This window comes from Danio aesculapii, chromosome 6 (genome assembly GCF_903798145.1).
Source record: "Danio aesculapii chromosome 6, fDanAes4.1, whole genome shotgun sequence".
NCBI classification, from domain to species: Eukaryota; Metazoa; Chordata; class Actinopteri; order Cypriniformes; family Danionidae; genus Danio; species Danio aesculapii.
In genome coordinates, this window is record NC_079440.1 from 55,788,118 (window position 1) to 55,806,272 (window position 18,155).

At 32.4% G+C, this 18,155-nt stretch overlaps 1 protein-coding gene across 2 annotated transcripts in view; it reads right to left on the reverse strand.

Moving 5' to 3' along the window:
• Positions 1 to 1,350: 1,350 nt before the first annotated feature.
• The window catches only part of slc38a3b (solute carrier family 38 member 3b), an 88,251-nt gene continuing 71,446 nt past the window's right edge, over positions 1,351 to 18,155 (reverse strand). For both annotated transcript variants that reach the window (XM_056460563.1, XM_056460562.1), the window contains 3 exons: positions 14,250 to 14,394; positions 9,390 to 9,493; positions 1,351 to 7,739 (listed from right to left, as the gene is read on the reverse strand). In XM_056460563.1, coding sequence (XP_056316538.1) covers positions 7,635 to 7,739; positions 9,390 to 9,493; positions 14,250 to 14,394 — 354 coding nt within the window. In that variant the 3' untranslated portion in view covers positions 1,351 to 7,634. The remainder of the gene's footprint in view (positions 7,740 to 9,389; positions 9,494 to 14,249; positions 14,395 to 18,155) is intronic.

The following is an 18,155-nucleotide window of genomic DNA, read 5'->3' on the forward strand; positions in this document are numbered from 1 at the left end:
TTGGAATACATTCACGTTTCTAACATGACACTTACCTCGCAAATTGATGAAGAGGATCAGCAGACCTTGCGAAAATCAGTTCAAAAGCTCCTCACGAAAACGGAAATGCTTGAAGTTTCTGCCAACCCGACTTTACACCATAACTTTTCAATCCAGATGGATGGGGCAACAATTACTGCATCCAAAATGGTAAAAAGCCTTGGAGTAACGATTGATGACCAACTGAACTTCTCTGACCACATTTCTAGAACTGCTCGATCTTGCAGATTCGCACTCTACAACATCAGAAAGGTCCGACCCTTCCTATCTGAACATACAGCTCAACTCATTGTTCAAGCTCTTGTTCTCTCCAAACTGGATTATTTCAACTCTCTGCTAGCCGGGCTTCCAGCTAATTCTATCAAACCTCTTCAGCTGCTTCAGAACGCAACAGCACGAGTGGTCTTTGATGAACCCAAAAGAGCACATGTCACTCGGCTACTCACCCGTTTGCACTGGCTGCCAGTTGCTGCTCGCATCAAATTCAAAGCTCTGATGTTTGCTTACAAAGCGACCTCTGGCTTTGCTCCTTCGTATCTGCTCTCACTTCTGCAGATATATGTGCCCTCCAGAAACTTGCGTTCTGTGAATGAACGTCGCCTCGTTGTTCCATCCCTAAGAGGGAAGAAATCACTTTCCCGAACTCTCACATTCAATCTGCCCAGTTGGTGGAATGAACTCCCTAACTACATCAGAACAGCCGAGTCACCTGCTGTCTTCAAGAAACGACTAAAAACTCAACTATTTAGTCTCCACTTTCCTTCCTAATCTTAACTGCCTCTCTGGCTATACCACTAACTGTACTCTCTCCAAAAAAATAAATAAATACAAATTTTCTAATGCTTTGCTTCTTAGACTTTACACACCTGAAACTTGTCTATAGCACTTATTCACTGTTGCTCTTATAGTTGTGTAAACTGCTTCCTTGTCCTCATTTGTAAGTCGCTTTGGATAAAAGCGTCTGCTAAATGACTAAATGTAAATGTTAATGTAAAAGAATCACTCAAAAAGAACCGATTCAAACGAACGACTCTTTACAGCGCGTTTGTTCTTGAACTCCTCTTTAGTGCTTAAAATAACCAGAGAAAACGTTTGAAATGTTGAGAAAAACTTTTGTAGATAAAAGACTTTAATAGTACAATAAAACATGTACATTTACATTGAATTATATCTGGCATTTGCTATGTTGATCTGCAAGTATCGCCTTCAAGGGTTAGAAAAACGAATCACAATATTTTAATATCTTAATAAACCTAAGCTCACCAGCGTATTAACGATCAATGTTGTAACAGTAAATGCCAAAATCACATACAGGTTTAAAAACAGCTTTTTATTGTCAAAGTGGTTCTGCTATTTACAATATACAAGCTAAATATGCATCACAAATAAAAGCGGTTCACATTTATATACAATATATACGAATGCACTAAACAATCTATCATATGAACCCGACTGAATTGATTAAATAGGTGTAAATAAAACTATGAAGGGGAAAATTCCAGATTATTTATACCAGATTGTTTGCATTACACACCATATACATCCCAATACAGAATAATCAATATTATTATCGATTAATTTATGCTCCGTCACCTTTGGTTGAAGGAAATATCAAATATAGACAGCAAGGCTACATCTAAAACTACTTTTTAAAATAAAGTATAATAATAAAATTACAATTCAGAATTCACCATGATTTTAAAAAATACGGATTAAAAAATAAAATAGAATAATAAAGTCTGAGGTCTATTTACCCAAGACCTATAACACAAAAAAAGATAGGTAGTATCTACAGAGCATCTAAGGTAGATGGTTGCAATACGAGGCACTTTTCTTTAGAATATTTAGACAGCATAATACTTCACAAACTACATATTAGAATCAGTCTCATGAACATAAAGCAAGATTCGCATACTGTAACACATCATTAAATGTTAAATGCACTGTAAAACAATAACTGTTATGTGTATTTTGTGATTAACAAGTCCTCACCTTGGAATTTTAAGGTTCTATCTGCATTCTAAATGATTTTATACGCGTTCGGAATGACTTTGAGATATTGAGCTTCAAAGTTTTTGCATTCCATATAGCGAACAGTATGTGTGTAACATTTGTTTTTTGAACAAAAAGTCTTAAAATGTAAACAACTTATAAAAAACATCCCATAATGTAAATAAGTTGTCATTTAATAAGAATATGTCAATAACTCAATTTTGACAAAAATGTCAGATAGAACCTTATAATTCTAAGGTGACGAAGTTTATTTACGGTTTTAAATTGCATTATGGGATGTTTATTCCTGCTCTGTTGACTTTTAATGTTGATTATTCAACATTACAGTTTAACAAAGTGACTTTTATTGACATTTTAGTAGTTTGAAACGATAAAATGTATGTGAAATAATCTGTACAATAACAGAAAAATGTACTAGTTGCTTATTACAAGGTTTTTGTAGCGCAATATACACCCCCTGACAAAAGTCTTGTCGCCTATCCAAGTTTTAAAAACAACAAATAATAACTTGACTTCTAGTTGATCATTTGGTATCAGAAGTGGCTTATATGAAAGGCAAAGGCCTCTAGATTACACTTATTTTACCAAAACTAAATATGATCATGCCTTGATTCCTAATGATTTCATTAGGACCGTAAGGTCTGACTTTGCTTAGACTAAAGTCTTGTCACTTAACAGAAATAATGTCCAGTATTGATTATAAATAAAGTCATGGTGTAGTGGAAACACAATGAGTATTGTGTATGACTCTCATGAGCTTGGAGGACTGCATCCATACATCTCTACAATGACTCAAATCACTTATTAATAAAGTCATCTGGAATGGCAAAGAAAGCGTTCTTGCAGGACTCCCAGAGTTCATCAAGATTCTTTGGATTCATCTTCAATGCCTCCACCTTCATCCTACCCCAAACATGCTCAATAATGTTCATGTATGGTGACTGGGCTGGCCAATCCTGGAACACCTTGACCTTCTTTGCTTTCAGGAACTTGGATATGGAGGCTGAAGTATGAGGAGCGCTATCCTGCTAAAGAATCTGCCCTCTCTTGTGGTTTGTAATGTAATGGGCAGCACAAATGTCTTAATACCTCTGGCTGTTGATGTTACAATCCACAGATCTCTCACACACCCCCATACTGAATGTAACCCCAAACCATGATTTTTCCTTCAACAAACTTGACTGATTTCTGTGAGAATCTTGGGTCCATGCGGGTTCCAGTAGATCTTCTTCAGTATTTGTGATGATTGGGATGCAGTTCAAAAGATGATTCATGAGAAAAATTCACCTTCTGCCACTTTTCCAAATGATCAACTAGAAGTCAAGTTAGTATTTGTTGCTCTTACAACTGGGATCGACAACAAGACTTTTGTCAGGTAGTGTACAACACCAACCCAAGCAATATATCATTTTAAACTATTAAAAATGTTTATCAAAGTACATTTTCCAATGTTTTAAGGTTAAAAGTTGTTTGTAGATAGATAAATCTCCCATAATGCAGTTCAAAAGCACAAATAAATGGGGAAAAATAAAAAACATGCATCACAAATTGCACAAAACTGCTCATTTTTACAGTGTAGTGACATTTGCAGACTGACATTGTACTTCAATCTCCAGCATGAAGTTCAGTTTGTTTTTTGTCAACAGTATAAACAACACTACAATGTCAGGTCAGGTTATATATACTCCAAATGAATCGGTCGTTAGTCTGTGAGGCAAAAAAAAAACTGCTGTTCGCTCACGTGTTAACCGATATCCGCCACTACTAACCTAAGGCACATGATATTATTGTACACTAGGACTGCACAGCATAATCATTTGGCAGAATATGAACACATTACGCTTTTGAAAGCATCACATGAACCACTGAGCAAGAGCAAATACTGAAAACCAAAAAATAAAAACTATACTGCTAATAACAAAACAGGGTCCACAAGTACAAGAAAAGACATGTCAAACACACAGATGTGAAAAAATAAAACATTTACAACCGTTTCCATGCGAGATACCATCCGAGAGCAGCTTCCAAACGCAATCACTTCGACTTCACTGCGGTGAAACGCTTAAAGAGACAGTACACCCAAAAATACAAATCTGCCATCATTTGCTCATCATTCACTTGTTTGATCCTGTATGAGTTTCTTCTTTCAGTTGAACACAAATAGTAGATATTTAGAAAAATGCTGACCTCCATAGTCATTTTTATCTTACTATAGATGACCGAGCAGCATTCTTCAAAAATATCTTGGTAAGACTTTATTTTGATGATCCCTATTGCACATGTTGTTGACTAAAAGTTGCATTGCGACTTCATGCCTCAATTCTCATTTGAGTATTAGTAGACTGTCTGCTTAATATCTGCTAATACTGCACCTTCAACAGACATTTAACTGACTATAAGAAACTTTGCAAGTACATATCAACTTACACTAACCCTAACCCCAACCTAACAGTCTACTTATAATCTAATGAGAATTAGTTGGCATGTAGATGCAATGTACAAAATGTCTTAAAGGGACCATCAAAATAAAGTGATACCAATATTTGTGTTCAACAGAGACAGAAACCACGAGGAACCTCATTTTGGGGTCATCTATCCCTTTAATATGAGCAAAGAAGATATTTTGAAGAATGCTGCTTAGTCATCTATAGTATGAAAAAAACGACTATGGAAGTCAGCATTTTTCTAAATATCTACTATGGGATTCTAACACAAGGCGGATTACATTTATTTCAAGTGATAAAACAGATTTGCGATGTCATCATCGTATAGTGTTTGCATACGCAGGCAGTATCAGTGTGAACAAAAACAATTAAGGACACGTTTATTGTATTAATACTAGAATATAGACTAATACTCATCCAGTGAACTGCAAAATATATTCGCTACATAGAAATAAATATGCTTTTCGCTGTTAAATCTCGTCAAGGCACGAATGCTAAAACAGAAAATATGCTTGATTATAGAAATCATTCGTTTTGGCACACGGAAATTGTGTAGGACACTGTAAAAAGTGATTAGTTGCCTTAAAATGATTAAGTTAATGAACTATGTGCGTACTTAAAACTATTAAGTTCACTTAATTTTTATAGGTTGCAACAGAAATACATTACATTATGTAAGTAAAATCAACTTGTCACTTTTAAAGGCAATGGATTTACTCAACTTTTTAAGTAATACAGTAGCTTTTTATAGTGTATCCTAAAATGCACTCTCACTTGACCTGAAAACTACACTGTAAAAAAAATCAGGCAACTCAACTTAAATCGAGTCAAGTGAAGTAACTGGGTTGAAAGTTGAGTCAACTCAAAAATGTCCTGAAGTTTGTTGCCTTAACATTTTAGGTTGAGTCAACTGTGTTGTTTTTTTACAGTGTAGTATGCTGAAATAATAGGAATAAATGTGACTAGTTGATTGCCCAAAGCGCACTGGAGAGCAACAGACTCACGTTTACTAAATTAACTCAAGTCATTCTACTAGAAAGATGTACAAATTTGATGTCCAGGTTATTATTGTACAATGCATTTGCTGCCATTTCACAAATCTACACTCAAATGTTTGCTGCTTGTTCAAACTACTAGTTTAAAATGAGCTGAAACAACACGATTCCTGAGTTTTATGTACTCGTTGTAATCACAAATTTATGTATTTTTAATTGTTTTATGTTCAATTAACTTAAAATTGCAAAAAAAACATGAAGTTAACTTAATTGATTTGCATTGGGATGACATGAAGGGATTATGTGGAACCCAGTATTTTTTGTGGGTTCTACGCAATCGATTTGTGTTGCGACAACATGAAGGAGTTAAGTTAGCTTATTCGTTTTTATAAATTCAAGTGGATTGAACATAAAACGATTAAGTTGTCCCTAAAGAATTGTGTTGTTTCAACTCATTTTAAAGTAGTTTGAACAAACAGCAAATGTCATTTTGTGAGTGAAGAGTTTAATTACGTACTGTAAAAACCAATTACTAACTTTACTTAAAGGGACCGTTCACCCAAAAATGGAATTTCTGTAATCATTTACACACTCCTCACACATTTACAAATTGTGATGAAATATGTTTTTATATTGTTTTTATTAATATTTCATTTGTAGGTTTTATTTCTCCCAAAATATTTTATTTTTGATTCTTTAACTTAGCATAAATACATTTATTTTACATTTAATTATTCATTTAATAATTTTACATATTTCTTTTAATAATATTAAATTTGTCCGTTTTATTTAGATAAATTATTTGTTTCCGTTTTATTTCTTAAATTTTAAATGATTATTTAATATGTTTTTGAAAATGTATTTTGTCAGTCATAATTTAATTAAAGTTCTTTTATATTTAGCAATTTTTATAAATTAGATTCAGTATGATTTGATTTGCTTTTTATTTTAATGTTTTAGTAATAATTTAATAATTTTATTTTGTTTTTAATTTAATAATTTTAATGATTTTAGTAATAATTATTTGTTTTTTATTTGATTTTAATAATTGTAATGATTTTAATTATAATTTAATACTTTTATTTGATTTTTAATTTAATACTTTTAATGATTTCAGTAATAATTTAATACATTTATTTGTTTTTAATTTAATAACTTTAATGATTTTAGTAATAGTTATTTGTTTTTTTAGTTGATTTTAATAATTGTAATGATTTTAATTATAATTTAATACTTTTATTTGATTTTTAATTTAATATTTTTAACAATTTCAGTAAGAATTTAATACATTTATTTGTTTTTTACTTGATTTTAATAATTGTAATGATTTTAATAATTTAATACTTTGTTTTTTTATTTGATTTTAACACTTTTAACTTTACTTTTTCTGTTAAACACAAACAATGTATATATAGAAACCTGTAACCATTGACTTCTATAGTATTTGTTTCACCCACTATGGACGTTATTGGTTACAGGTTTCCAGCTTTCTTCAAAATATCTTTTGAGTGTTTGGCAGAAAAAAGAAACCATACAAGGTCGAATAAATAGAGTAAACATGGGTAAAATATGATCAATTTAGTAAAATGTTTTGCAAACTATCCCTTTAAAAAGTGAGTGAACTTGTTGTAATTTGAAACTATTAAACTGACAACCTTTTATTGGATGAATTTCAATAATTAGACACATTGGTCACATATTTAATCATTTTAAGACAACAGATTTACTCAGTTTAAGTAAAGTCAACTTATTGCTTTTGACAGTGGTGTGTTTCTACAGTACTTGTGGTTGTGTCAAGTGTAAAAGCTCTGGATTGATAAAACAGAAAGTGAATAAAAAAAATGTATAGCAAATCTGAGCAATAAAAGCATATTTCTACAGGATAAGTGAGGATGCATTAACCCTTCAATAAATAAAAAAGTAATCATTCCAAACTGACACAAGTATAGCATATTGGACTTCTTTCCGAATTATTGTCATCTGTGGAAATTGGGATTTTTGCTTCGGGTCCCCCGCAACTTCCCTTCCCACCGCGAGATAGAGCATCCTCTGTGTCAGACAAATACGGATACAAATAAATCATTACCATACGTACGCCACACATTCTCATCCAAACACACACTCATTCGTTAGAGTTTGTCCCCTAGTGGCCGCCGAGAGCACTGCCGCTGCCTGTTGTCCAATCAATGATGATGAAGCTCAAGCTCATTATCATAAACAACACCCCCAATCCAGCAAAACAGGCAGCCTGGAAGAAATATAAAAAAATAGACTGTGATTTAATATTACAGTATAAAAAATATTACTGTTAGTTAACAAAATAGTTACTGGTTTTCTACACAAACTGAAGAGTCCCGTCATGTTTTATTATGTCAGATTTTTCACACTATTATAAATGGAATTATTGTCACCAAAAAAAAGGAAACAGTTCTATCTGAAGCAACTTTACATAGGTTTGTAGCACATTTGCATAATTCCAGCCTACTGTTTTAATTGGCTGATTCTGTATTTATGCAAAGCAACATGCATGCATGCAATTCCAGTCACCAAATGGAGTATCAGATGATTGGCTTTTTGCATGGTACAAACTAATCCCGTCTAATCCCATCTAATGCCCTGCATCAATTGAATAATTTTATTAATAAAGGCACTGAAAATAATTTGGAGATTTGATAGATTAAAAAATAATAATTTATGCTAAATTAAACAATCAAAAAATTTGAAATTAATAAAACGTACAAATTAAATATTTATATATATATATATATATATATATATATATATATATATATATATATATATATATATATATATATAAACATATAAACATATTGCATAATATTCAAAAATAAAAATTAAAGAAATTAAAGAAAAAAATTAAAGGATTTATTTATGCTAAATTAAACAAACTAAAAATTTGGAATAAATAAAACTTACAAAATGAAGTAATATAAAAATATATGAAAACATAACCTTATAATTTAAATTAAAAATGTAAGAAATAAAAAAATAAAACGGTTTATGCTAATTTAAACAATCTAAATAAATAAATAAATAAATAAATAAATAAATAAATAAATAAATAAATAAATAAATAAAATGTACAAATTAAATATTCCTCAAAAACATAAAAGGAAATTTTTTTTTAATTTTTATGCTAAATTAAACAATCAAAATAATTAGGTATACATAAACTTAATAAAATAAATAACAAAATAAATATTACATAAAAATATTATATAAAAAACATTACATAATAATTTAAAATAAAATTGTAAGAAACAATTGAAAAAATGATTTATTTATGCTAATTTAAACTAAATCAAAATAGGTAGGAATAAGTAAACCTTACAAATTAAATAATATAAAAATACATAAAAACATATTACAATAATACATATTATTAATAATTAAAAATAAAAATGTAAGAAACAAAAAAAAGTAATGATTTATTATGCAAAATTAAACAATCAAAAAACGAGAAAGAAATAGATTGTACAAAACTAAATATTGCTCAAAAATAAATAAAAACATATTACATAATTGAAAATAAAAATGCAAGTAATTAAAATGAAAAAACAAATAGATTTATGCTAAAATAAACAATCAAAATAATTAGGAATAAATAAAAATAAATATTATAAAAATATAAAAACATATTACATAATAATTTAAAATAAAAATGTAAGAAATTAAAAAGAAAAACACATTTATTGATTCATTTAAAGAGTAAAATAAAATGTAATGTTAATCCTCATCAGTTATGATAGGAAGCAGGAAAACGGCTCAGTCAGGAATTATCAGAGACAGATAACGGAAATGAAGCGGCATAAACCGAAGAAACAGTTTTCAAACTGAGCTTTTCTGAGTAGCAATAAATCATACAAACAAAACTCACAAAGATTTTGGGAGTAGAGCGCATCGGCTCCTTATCCTTGGGTACGATGCGGATGTAGAAAACAGCGGGGAAGATGAAGATCAGACATGGAGCGGATGTCGCACCTGGAGGAGGGAAAAAGAGACAAATGTAAATGAGTTAATCAGCTGAATACAGTTAAAGCTGACACTGATGGCAATTAAACCTGCTGTCTTTGCTGATGAACATAAGAATGGAAAACGTTCAATGAAAAGCCTATGTTGGGCCAATATTATTTTGGTTTTGTTTCATGGCCATCACAGTAAGAATTGTGGGTCCTTTATAGACCGTTTTGAGGGATGTAAACAATAACAATGGTCCTAACGTATTTCCTGTTTTACATTTTTTATTTCCATAGCTTCCGAGAATCCTAAAAAAAGTCTACATATTGATAAATAACATTATGACAGCTGGTTTAACATTGAGATATGATTGAATTACCTCTTGTTACAGTTATTAAAATAGGAAATGGAAATGTTCATGGGCCAATGGCATCACCACAACGAAATGGTCTATAGCTGTGCTTCTCAAAGTCTGGACCACGGGGGTATTCAATACGGAGCCGACTGTATTTCGTATTGCAAGAGCATGCGTGAAGGATTCAAATGGTAGATTTTCTTCATTGATAAATGCATAAACCTTGTAAATCAACACTTCAGTTGTTTTTATTTTTGTTAAAAGAATACAGGCTAAAATAAAATCGAAGGCAAAATATTCAAAGTTTTCCTACATGACTTATTGTCACGACATCCAGTGATCATACGAGGCTTCGCGTGATCGAGCCCGTGCGCAACTGCTTTAACACACGGCAGCAAAGCGATCATTTGAATAATTGAAGATGTGGGTCTCATGCAAAAGAAAACTTGATGAGGAGAATCGAAAGTTCAGAGTTGAATGGACAGATTAGTATGCGTTTATTTTGCCACAAGCCAGCACAAAGCCATTTAGCTTTGATTTTTATTGAGACAATTGGAGTTGAAAAAGTGGAAATGTGAAACGCCACTATGAAACGAAACACAGACATATCCTCAAAATACAGATATAAGGACTGCGAAACTACAACACACAGTTTTCATTACACACCTTTTGTATTTTTCCCTTTTTTTGGAGAGAGGTCTGGATGCAGACCTGGTGCAGTTGGCCTGCATGGAATGCTTTTTAATGCCAACCCCTAACCCCACCCCTAACCTTAGGGGTATTGTGTCTGACAGTGCATCTCTGAGATATGCAATCTCAGCTTGTATCATCATGGCTGCATACAGATACCACTGTTTTATAAAAAATGTACGTTATTAATGGTTTTGCCACATTTACAGTTGTAGTCAGAATTATTGGAGCGAGTTATTAGTTATTAGTTATGAGTTATTAAAACTATTATGTTTAGAAATGTGTTGAAAAAATCTGCTCTCCGTTAAACAAAATTGGGGGGGAAAAAAACAGGGGGGGCTAATAATTCTGAGGGGCTAATAATTCTGACTTCAACTGTACATTGTATTTAATGTTTTTATGCAAATGACACTTTATTTAAAGAAAGATAAATAGTGTTGATTTGTGATGCATGTTATGGATGTTTATTAAAAACAAGTGATGTAATATTAATTGTTCCAGATCTTTGACCTTCATAGAAATTCAGATTTGGACCTCTTAATGTAGACATTGAGAATCTCTGGTCTATAGTCTTTATTGGGGCTATTCAATTAGTTTGTCATGGGGGCCAGTTCATGAAAAGCATGCCAAATGAGGGGCCGGAGAGATATGACTTGCAATATGAGTGATGACACAACAGCAATATAAGAGCCCTTATGTTGTATTTTTGCTCCTTAAGACACCCATGCTGGCTTTTTCTACATAAAAACGTTAATCTGTTGTATTTTGAAACTACATAACATCACTGCATTGTACAATGTGGCTTTTTTTACAAACATATTCAAATGTTGTATTTCAAAGCACAACAAAATCAGTGTATTGCTCAAGTAGGGGTCTTCTACATTCAGACACATTCATGTGTTATATTTTAATCTGCGTGACAATTAGTAATGCAGCGATTATAGATTTTGGTTGTACGATTATAGTCTGAAGAAGGTTTCACGGTTATCATGATTATTTTTATTAAATTCAAAACACTGCTAGTTTAGAAAATTACAAGAAATACATATTTAATATTTTGAAGTGTTGTTTATTGCTGCTCAGTAACCAAATACAGCACAAAATATTAATAAAAAACAAACAATAATCTATTTCTTAAAAAGAATAAATGAAATAAATAATTTAAAATAAATGAAAAAGTTTTGATTTAAACATAAGTGATCATTCTACAATGAAGATCAATGACAGAACACTAAATAAAAAAATATATATATATTTGTCTAATGTTAGTTTAAGCTTTATATTAGCTAAGAATTTAATTGAACTGTTGTTATCATCTGTGTTCATACATACATAATCATTTTAATAATTTGTAATAATTCCTCTAACGTATCTTTTGTTTACATTGCACTGAAAGCCACACACAACTCTCACCACAACAGTGTGAGATAATTTCTACTGTGAGCGCCTGGAGGGTGATATGTGAACGACCTGCTGCTATAGTTAATCCAGTGTGTGCGTATTAGCCTCAGTATAAACTCGAAAGTTTAAACTAGCACACAGTTAGCATAACTTTGCTTAGTTGCAGCAGTTTTGTTCTGTGCAACAGAAACGCGGCATTGAGAAGCCTTTGCGATTAATTAATCGTAAATAAAGCGCGGTTAATATCGAAATCGGCTAATCGTTGCATCCCTATTAACGATATCAGTGCATTGTACAAAAGCCCTTTTCTATAAACATATCCAAATGTTTTTGGCTGCTCGCACCACTCGCTTAATGTCAGGTGACTCACGCTCTGCGCAGCCTTCAACTGCAGCTCATGCTGTATTGAACAGACGCACGTCACTTCATAACTATAGTGACTGTTTTTCGACTGAACTAAATTTATTTTTGATGTCTTGGTCAAACTATTTCGAGGGCCAGAACAAATTGCCTCGGGGGCCGGGTTCTACCCACGCGCCGCCAATTGAATAGCCCTGGTCAATATCTTTAACAATATTAGCTAGTAACTAAATCTGGGAAGCACCTCAAATGAAATGAAAAAAATTAATAAATAAATAAAATATACAATGAAATTAAATAACTTACTATATAATAAAACAGAGTAAAATGTAATTAAAAAAAAATTATTTAAAGGTTACAATTTAAATAAAATATAAAAGCCACATTATTTCATGAATTTCACACAATTTCATGAAAAAGTGAAATAAAATTTTTTATGATTATTAATGCTAAATTAAAAGTAAATTCATTTTCCTTCCGCTTGGTGCCTTTATTCATCAGAGATCGCCACAGCGCAATGAACCGCCAACTTATCCAACATATGTTTTACACACTGGATGCCCTTCCAACTGCAAGCCAGTACTGGAAAACAAATCCATACACTCACACTCACAATTTCCATTGCTCAATTCACCTATAATGCATGTATTTGGACTGTGGGGGAAACCGGAGCACCCAGAGGAAATCCACGGCAATACTGGAGAACATGCAAACTCCACACAGAGATGCCAACTGACCCAGCCAAGGCTCGAACCAGCGATCTTCCTGCTGTGAGGCAACAGTGCTAACCATTGAGCCACCGTGTCACCATCCCAAAATATTTTATAGCATTTTTCCCTAAGAATACTACCCTTTTAGTTACATTTTCAGTCCATCGCCATTAACATTTAGAGTTTAAAAAGAGCACAAAAAATGTAAAAAGTGTTTCATATCATTGATTTGTTTTGTTTTCCATCAAATGAAACCTTTACACTCACTGTCTTTCCAAGTAATTTAAGAAAAAACACAAAAATATTGATTTAACAGCACAACATTTTCTGTTCAAAGAAGTGACGTTTGAAGCTCAAGGCCAGAAACACAAGAGTCAGAGTCCTTTAAACACACCGTAAAAACAACACCAGCATCTGACGCCAGCTTGACTCTTTCCTTTGACGTTTCAGAAGCCTGTTGGACCACTGAACTGTTTCCCTCATATTTCCATGTTGTCAGAAAGCACATTTTTGACCTCCTACAGTCGAAGTCGAAGTCAATATTATTAGCCTTCCTGTGATTTTTTTCTCTTTTTCAAATATTTCCCAAATGATGTTGAACAGATTCAGGAATTTTTCACAGTATTTTCTATAATATTTTTTCTTATGAATAAAGTCTTATTTGTTTTATTTCAGCTAGAATAAAAGCAGTTTTACATTTTTTTAAACCATTTTAAGGTCAATATTATTATCCTTCGTAAGCAATATTTTTTATGATTGTCTACTTAAGAAACCACTGTTATACAATGACTTGCCTAATTACCCTAACTTGCCTAATTAACCTAGTTAAGCCTTTAAATGTCACTTTAAGCTGTATAGAAGTGTCTTGAAAAATATCTAGTAAAATATTATTTACTGTCATCATGGCAAAGATAAAATAAACCAGTTATTAGAAATGAGTTATTAAAGCTATTATGTTTAGAAATGTGTTGATATGAAATGAAATATTATTTTTTCTGTTAAACAGAAATTGGTTACAAAAATATACAGGGGGGCTACTAATTCTGACTTCAACTGTATATACTGCATTAGTTAATATAAAGCAATGTTTTGTAGTTATTTTTAAATATTAAATAAATTAAGAACTTACATGGTGACTTTAATGTAACAGAGTTTGGTTTATTTACCTTAGGCCCACCACCCTTAATCTAGTTTTTGGTCCTTTATAAGAAAACGTGGGCATTCCTGATCTAGATTTTGAGGCAGCGAAGATTGAAAAACTCACCAATGATGCCAAAGATGCCCAGGATGTTGGGAGCGAAGATGACCAGCATGTTAATGAGCGTCAGGAGAACGACAGCGATGGCGGTGTGTCGGATCCAGTTGAAGCTCTTATTAGGAAAGGCCATCTCCTGAATGGCTCTCCGCACCTTTGAGAAGAAGGAAAACGAAGCTTTATTTCATCCCTGATCATCTTTAAAGGGATAGTTCACACACAAAAAAAATCTAAATTCTGTTATCATGCTCTCTTTTACATTTTGAGTTTCTTTCTTCTGTCGAACATGAAGGAAGATATACTGAGGAGTGTTGGAATCAAAACAGCCATTAGGTATGTTTTTATTCAACTATTTTTATGTATATATTGGAATGTTGCATAAAAAAAATTGTTTAGTGGGGACCTATTATGCAAAAGTCACTTTTATACAAGGTTTAAACAAATATGTGCAACATTGTGTGATTATAGCCAGCCTCTAATGGTAAAAATTGTAATTTTATTTGTTATAATCACACTTGATAAAAAAACAGTCTGCAGAAACACTTTGACTGACATTCTCCCTTTGTATGAGTCATCAGAGGGGGCAATCCCCGCCCATTAGTGACCATCTCTCCCTCATTAGCATAAACAGCCCTAAGTGAGAAGCAGCCGTCTGCCATTAGAGTTCTCACCTGCTGAAGATAATGTCAGCGACTAATGCCGAGTACAGACTGCATGATTTTCAAAGTAGTCGCATCACAGATGTTTTCACACTGCATGACTATCTGGGCTACTGCGTTCCATCGGTGCTTTGTTTACACTGCAAGATGGATCGGCGACAGGGGTTTTTACACTGCATGACTTTAAAATAGGAAGAATTGCCGACAACTTTGTCCAAACTACGTCTCATAACCAAACACATGCAAGAAGTGCCACGTAAACAACATGTAGTCACGTTGTATATCTTTCATTATTAACTACATTGGGGTAGAAAACGTACTTCTTTTGCTCACCTGGCTTTTGAAGGGAATTAGCAATTTCTCTTCAACTCTTTTTTAACGCGGTTGTGATATTGCTCAGACGACACGTCAAACAGACATGCGTGCTCCTGCCAAATTTAAACTAGTTTTTCCTCCAATTCTTGGGTCCAAACAGACTGAAAAGAAGCCCTTTTAACTTTCCCAGGGAGTATACAGGAATCAGAGAGTTAAATTCAATACCTTTTGACACCTTTTTTAACACTCTTTTATACATTTTAAGACCTCATCACCACTTTGTCTGAACTGGAAACATTGGCGATATTTTAAATATATTCACTAAATACTGCCTGTAAGAAACTAATCCTAGACTAAAACATTATTCATGTACTTTATAAAAATGTTAATCCAGAAGGTGTCGCTTATGGAACAGCAGAAATAATGGTGCTGCCTTTGTTACTGCAGTAAACAAAGCAGCGTGACATCAAATATAAAAATATAAACTACATAGCATCAACAAAATTTCAAACTTTAGCAAACCACTATAATTATACAACTGTATGATCAAAATTGATGCAAAATGTAATACATTGTAACAGCATTTAAGACTTTTTAAGGGCCTTAAATGTCTGTTAACACTTTTTAAGACCCCGCAGACACCCTGTTCTCCTCCAACCTCCTGCTAACCTGCAAATACCCCATACCTGCCAACACTCCCGTTTTTCCTGGGAGTCTCCCGTATTTCAGACTCATCTGCCATATTGTTCTGTCTCCCGGAAAACCCCCGGAATTCCACCCCACTCTTCAGTTCACGCACCAATCAGGGCTAAAATCATGCAGTCTGAACTCGGCATAAGAGGCATTATGAATGTGGAGTTTTAGGATGTACAAAGGCTGAAGCATAGGCTTTTGTAGCTCCGCCCTCTTTAAAAAAAAAAAGCACACTCATTTGAATTTAAAGCGACAGTCACCAAAATGGCACAATTTGGATCAAAGCCTAAAAGGGGAAGTTTCAAAGGGATATATAACCTGATCTGTGTGGTATTTTAGGGTGAAACGTCATATACACACTCTAGGCAAGGGGTCACCAATCTCGGTCCTAGAGGGCCAGTGTCCCTGCAGGGTTTAGCTCCAACTTGCCTCAACACACCTGGCTGGGTGTTTTAAGTATACCTAGTAAGACCTTGATTAGCTCATTCAGGTGTGTTTGATTAAGGTTGGAGCTAAAATCTGCAGGACACCGGCCCTACAGGAACAAGTTTGGTGACCCCTGCTCTAGGCACTTCAGAGATAACATCTTGTAAAAATGGGCATAATATGGCCGCTTTAATAGAAATTCCAAGATGCGCATAAATGCTGAAAATGCACATAAAAATGCACAAAACTCAGTGGTTTAACTGTCTGATAAGAAAAAAGTGCAGAAAATATGATGGAAACACCTTTTACTGAATACATTCCAGAGGTACAATGGAAAGGCATTAATGGACAAACCAGCAGAACAAGCACATTGTAAAAGATCTGAAATGTTGTTATTGTCATTTTGAAATCCCTCAGCCAAAGTTTGTCATCACAGTAGTTCAGTATTATTATTATTATATTATTATATCTCCAGTCTTGAGTGTCTATACTCTCAAAATGCATCAAAAAGCCACCGCGTGTTCATTGCATTTCATCTTTTGAGGTGCTAGTATTTATATTTTATAATTTACTATATAAGAAAAAAAGAGTCACACAGCTTCTCCTACCTCAGCAAACTCAGTATTTCTTTTTGATATTTGGCTCCAGTTTATCAGGAAGTGATGATTTTGTTCTCTTTGATTCACTGAATGGTTTATTCATGGCTGCTTTGTTTGCAAATGTTTTATGCAATATTAAATTTTTGTGCTTAAGTTTAATTTGCATCTTTGTATAGATTTTTTTTGTTCCTACTATGGATGTTGATGGCTGCTTTTTTAAACATTCTTCAAAGTATCTTGTTTTGTGTGTTATCAAAAGAAAGAATGAGTGTGTAAATGATGAGTAAATTTTCATTTTTTAGTGAACTATGCCTTTAAGTCTGCACAGCAAGATCTGACAATATGCCATGCAGTATTCATCTATGTGGGCAACATGAGTCATTTGACATAGCAATACATTTTTTTATGCCTATTCTACCTCAGATTGATCATGTATTACATCAGTGGTTTTCGATCTTTGATTCTCAAGATTCTCCAAAACAACATTCAAAGACATTGTAACAATAAAACTGTTTTCTAACTACTTGATTTAGTTATTTATTTGTTTGTTTATTTTTTAACTTAAATGTGGATAAAGAAAAAGTTTCGCAAGACAATCACCGAAACAGTATTGATTAATATAAACAGCATATGAAATCCTGGCTAAACTCACATATCACTGCAATTTCGATATGATATATTTCAGATCTTTACATAATTAGAAATAAAATGAAAAAGGACTTTCTAAGAATCTATTCATTTGCAGGTCTACAAATAACATTTTTAAATACCCTTATATACATTCAGGTTTGCAATTCAGGAAGAGCCCTGGTACTTCAGGAACAGAAACATTAAAAATAAAATGAAAATAAAATAAAATAAAATAAAATAAAATAAAATAAAATAAAATAAAATAAAATAAAATAAAATAAAATAAAATAAAATAAATAAATATATAAATAAAATAAAAATAAAAATAAATAAAAATAAATAAAATAAATAAAATAAAATAAAATAAATGGAGGTAAAATAATGAATGCATAAATATTTTTTTTACATCAAGACTATTTCTCTATCCTTTTAAAATTAATAGTAAAATATTATTATTAACAATTTTATACTATTCTTTTTCAGCAGTTCAGTAATTTTCCTACACTAATAATATGTTTTTAGAGCTAAATCCCGCCCAAAAAGAAAATTCAGATATTTAGCTGTATTACCTTATTTAAAACTTAATATAAATC